This window comes from Cupressus sempervirens, chromosome 6 (genome assembly GCF_028749045.1).
Source record: "Cupressus sempervirens isolate cs-2001-9-10 chromosome 6, ASM2874904v1, whole genome shotgun sequence".
NCBI lineage: Eukaryota > Viridiplantae > Streptophyta > Pinopsida > Cupressales > Cupressaceae > Cupressus > Cupressus sempervirens.
In genome coordinates this window covers 187,680,454-187,684,961 of record NC_143123.1, presented here as the reverse complement: position 1 = coordinate 187,684,961, position 4,508 = coordinate 187,680,454, and the positions used below count along the sequence as shown (strand labels likewise).

At 39.8% G+C, this 4,508-nt stretch overlaps 1 protein-coding gene across 1 annotated transcript; it reads left to right on the top strand.

Moving 5' to 3' along the window:
- The first annotated feature begins 358 nt into the window (after positions 1-358).
- LOC149551879 (uncharacterized) lies at positions 359-4,213 on the top strand. The gene is made up of 2 exons (XM_089787380.1): positions 359-3,226; positions 3,627-4,213. Exons 1-2 carry the CDS (start codon positions 637-639, stop codon positions 4,052-4,054), a joined length of 3,018 nt encoding a protein of 1,005 aa, XP_089643506.1. The 5' UTR covers positions 359-636; the 3' UTR covers positions 4,055-4,213.
- Positions 4,214-4,508: the final 295 nt, after the last annotated feature.

Below are 4,508 nucleotides of genomic sequence, written 5' to 3'. Positions count from 1 at the left end.
TTATTTATTTCTAACTACCAAACAAGTAGAACTAGCATATCTAAAATTTTAATTAAATTTTGAAACAGCCGTCAAATTTTTTTTAAAGTCACAAAAATTTAGATTGAAGATTGCTCTCACTGAAAAAAGCATGTAGGCTTAAAGATGAGTAGCCTTGGTGTAAAAATGCTTACGTCTGGATTTGGATGCGCCTTTGCTTAACTAATTAAAAAACAGAGGCGTGCTATTAACTTTGCATAATGCAGAGCAAATTTCGTCAACAATGCCGGCGTGATAATGGCTTTCGAAGCTTCCAAGAAATCCAAAGGTGCGAACGTGGATGACCAATAAAGAAGTGCAGTGGGTATCTGTCCAGATCAAAGTCAAAGTCAATGGGATACAGCTTCCGTGTCAATCGATTCCTTCTGAGACAAATCAAATAGATCATTAATGTCCATTCTAGAAACGGACAAGCCTGTTGGCTAATTATAGAGTAAAGCTTGTAAGATTGGGGGAAAAAACACCTTTTGTGGATGATGTGATTATGTGGTTTTGTCTTAGGATGATTGCGGTTTTGCCATTCCGTGATTCGACCCTCTTGCGAGAGGTTGCTCTGAGATGAGAATATGAAAAGCAGAGTGTAAATCCCCGATAGAAATGAAGAAAGTGGGCGGATTCATGATCTTAGGCCTGTTTCTTGGATTGTTTCAGCTCTGCAATGGTCTCTCAGAAGAAGCCCAAATCTTGTTGGAGATGAAAGAGAGTTGGGAGACTAATGGTGAACTCGGAGATTGGAAAAACAGTTCAAGTGCGGAGAATGATGCTCACTGCAGCTGGACTGGAGTCACTTGTGACGCCAATTCCAATTCAATTGTTTCCCTCAGACTCCCGTCTTTGGATATCAAAGGAGAAATTCCATCTAATTTTGGGAAATTGAGAAATCTGACTGAATTGGACTTGAGTTGGAACTATTTCGGTGGGACTTTTCCTTCTGCTTTGTTCAATCTCACCCGTCTGCAAATGATGAACTTGTCTCAGAATGAGTTTGTTGGCTCATTGCCGCAAGAGATTTATAAGCTGGAGGAGCTCTTGTCTTTGGATGTTTCTAGCAACAATTTCTCTGGCGACATACCTTCTGGATTCGGAATGATGCCTAAGATTGAGGTACTCTTCTTGCATTCGAATTTATTGAATGGTACTGTTCCTCCATTTCTGGGTAATTTATCTACCCTGACAAATTTAACACTATCCTACAATCCTCTGGCTCCAGGGGTGATCCCCCATGAGCTTGGGAACTTAGTAAGGCTTAAAGATATCTGGATGAAACAGTGCAATTTAGAAGGAGAGATTCCGGAGTCATTAGGTAACATGACAGATTTGGTTCACTGTGATCTCTCCATAAACATGCTGTCTGGTGGGATTCCCACAAAGTTGATGTCTTTTTCCAAGATCGTAAATTTCTTTCTCTACAGAAACAAGTTATCTGGGCCAATTCCAGAGAATATCAGCAATCTGAAGAGTATAGTGAACTTGGACTTTGGCATAAATGAGTTGAATGGAAGCATCCCACAAGGAATTGGGGATCTAAGAAACCTGGAGATACTGTCTCTATTCTACAACCATCTCTCTGGATCTATACCTTCTGGAATAGATAAGCTTGCTCAACTGGTTCATCTTAGGCTTTATGGCAACAAGCTTACTGGACAAGTCCCTCCAGAAATAGGGATGAATTCCAGACTGCTGGAATTTGATGTGTCGGGAAATAAGTTGTCAGGTCCTCTTCCTCACAATGTTTGTGGAGGCGGAGTACTAGATGGGTTCATTGCTTTTTCAAATAATTTCAATGGCAGCCTACCCGAGTTTCTGGGAAACTGCCCAAGTCTCTCCAGTGTGCAAGTCCAGTTTAATCAGCTGAGTGGAAAGGTTCCTTCCGGTTTATGGAGTTCTCCATCTCTTCAAGAACTAATACTCACAAAGAATTCTTTCCAAGACCAAATTCCTCATCAAATCAGCAAAGCAGCTAATCTGGTAAGATTGGATATTGCTCACAATCAATTCAGTGGAAGTATTCCGCCTGAAGTTAGAGAACTAAGGAATCTCACTGTTTTGCTGGCTAGTGGCAATAGTTTATCAGGGCCCATTCCTAAGGAACTTGCACAACTTTCCTCGCTCGAAATGTTGTTTCTAGATAACAATATGTTATCTGGGGAGCTTCCAAATGCAATATCATGGCCACATGTATCAGAACTTAACCTTGCAAACAACCAAATCAGGGGATCCATTCCTTCCCAACTGGGTTCATTGCCAAATCTCAATCGTCTTGACCTCTCAAACAATCAGCTTAAGGGCAGAATTCCTCTTGAATTAGGTAATCTGAAGTTGAGTTTCCTGAATGTGTCTGCCAACAGTTTGTCTGGCTATGTTCCTGAAGATTTCAATAATTTAGCCTACGAGAAGAGCTTTCTTGGTAATTTGGGCCTGTGTGGGGATGGACCTTTAAGGCTTCCTTCTTGCGTCCAGCAGAAGAGTTCTGAAAAACATTTGTCTAAGATTTTGGTTGCAGTTGTTGCTCTGGGAGCAATACTCTTGTTGCTTGCCATAAGCTTATCCTACAGGACATGCATGGATTTACTTAAACACAAATTTGAAAAAGGAGCTTGGAAACTGACACACTTCCACAAGTTGGAATTCAACAAATCAGACATTGTGAAGAGATTGACAGAAGAGAATGTTATTGGAAGTGGGGGAACAGGGAAAGTGTACAAGGTCACACTGCCTAACCATGAAATTGTTGCTGTTAAGAAGATCTGGAACGATGGAAGACTGCAATCTCAATCACAGCAAGATAAGCAATTCCTAGCAGAGGTGGAGGCTTTAGGAAAGATCAGGCACTCTAACATTGTGAAACTGCTCTGTTGCATCTCTAGTTCAAATTCTAAGTTGTTGGTGTATGAATACATGCCTAACGGTAGTTTGTATGAGCGCCTTCATGGAACTCAACCACAAGCCCTAATGGATTGGCCAACTCGCTATAAGATTGCCTTTGGTGCTGCCAGGGGTTTGTCTTACATGCACCACGACTACTGTCCTTTGATAGTTCACAGGGATATAAAATCAAATAACATATTGTTAGATTCCGAGTTCAATGCCCATATCGCAGATTTTGGATTGGCCAGAAATTTGGACAAAGCGGGTCAGGAGGATGCCATGTCTGCGTTTGCTGGCTCATATGGGTATATGGCCCCAGGTAAGAATTCCCAATCCCTCTATGTTTATATATAATGATTTACATATTTACAGCTTAGCATGTAGAAATGAGTACCTTCTGAAACCCTGGTTTAAATGATATCAGATTTCCACAATTTATACAGTGAAAACGCAATTAATTGTGTAGAGATTTTTATTTATCAACGATTTCTTGATCCACCGTCAAAAAGCTAATAGAAAGCTCAAAGATCCATTTCTATTTCCTTGAGCTCTTCATCAATCCTAATGATAAATCAATAAATATAATGCAAAACAGTGATTGGAAAAGAAAACCCTACTTTTGTGTTTTGATGGTGGACAGATCTCGGCAAGTACAAAACCCTAAATTCATGGAAGCATTTTTTTCATGGATTGATCTTGATTTTCAAATATGTGTGCAGAGTATGCATACACCTTGAAAGTGAATGAGAAGTGTGACATATACAGCTTTGGTGTGGTGCTTCTGGAGCTTGTGACTGGCAAGAAGCCGAATGAAGCAGGATTTGGAGACGGGCTGGACATTGTTAGGTGGGTTCGGAATCAGATTCACGGCACCGGTGGGGCGCAATCTGTATTGGACTCAAGGGTTAGAGAGCATTATACAGAAGAAATGATGTCCGCTCTAAAGGTGGCTCTGCTATGCACAAGTACTCTGCCCATTAACAGGCCTTCCATGAGGGAAGTTGTAAAGATGCTACTCCTTTGTAATCCAGATGAACAAGTTCGGACTGCAGTGGCTGTTACTTTGCCTCCTCATCTCAAAAGAAATCCCAGTGCTTTCACGACCTTGTCAAGAGAGTCCTCGTATTCAGCAAAACTATGTCATTGACAAGCTAGCTCCATGGTGCATTCTTCATTTCATGCAACCATCTGGATGCAGTCTAATTATGTATCTGTTTTAGTTAGGCTCTAACCACAAGAGACTTTTTTCGTGCTGCTTGTAATCCTAAATTTTAATCTTAATTCAAAAAAGGGGAGTTATGTATTATATTATTATTTTTAAAATTGAAATGTTATGATAGTATATAAAAATAAATAAAAGAATAGAGTCAAAAGTTCATCTTTGGAAATACAAAACAAGTCATAAGAAAATCTAGAATAACTTTTATTGGGGGCCACATAGAATAAGGGGCATAAGCTTAAGCCAAATAATGGTTAAAGTTTGTTTTGATGTAATGAGCATGTTAAATAAGGGGGCCTTTAGTACATGTAATGAGCATGTTTGTTGTCTTCTATTACAATTCTCTCATTTATTTATTTATTTTTTTGGCAATTTTGTAATT

Excerpts from the sequence above, each read along its gene's own strand:
- LOC149551879 (XM_089787380.1), top strand. The coding sequence starts at position 637 with ATGAAGAAAGTGGGCGGATTCATGATCTTAGGCCTGTTTCTTGGATTG. Across the intron at positions 3,227-3,626 it reads ATATGGGTATATGGCCCCAG|AGTATGCATACACCTTGAAA; the intron begins GTAAGAATTCCC and ends ATATGTGTGCAG.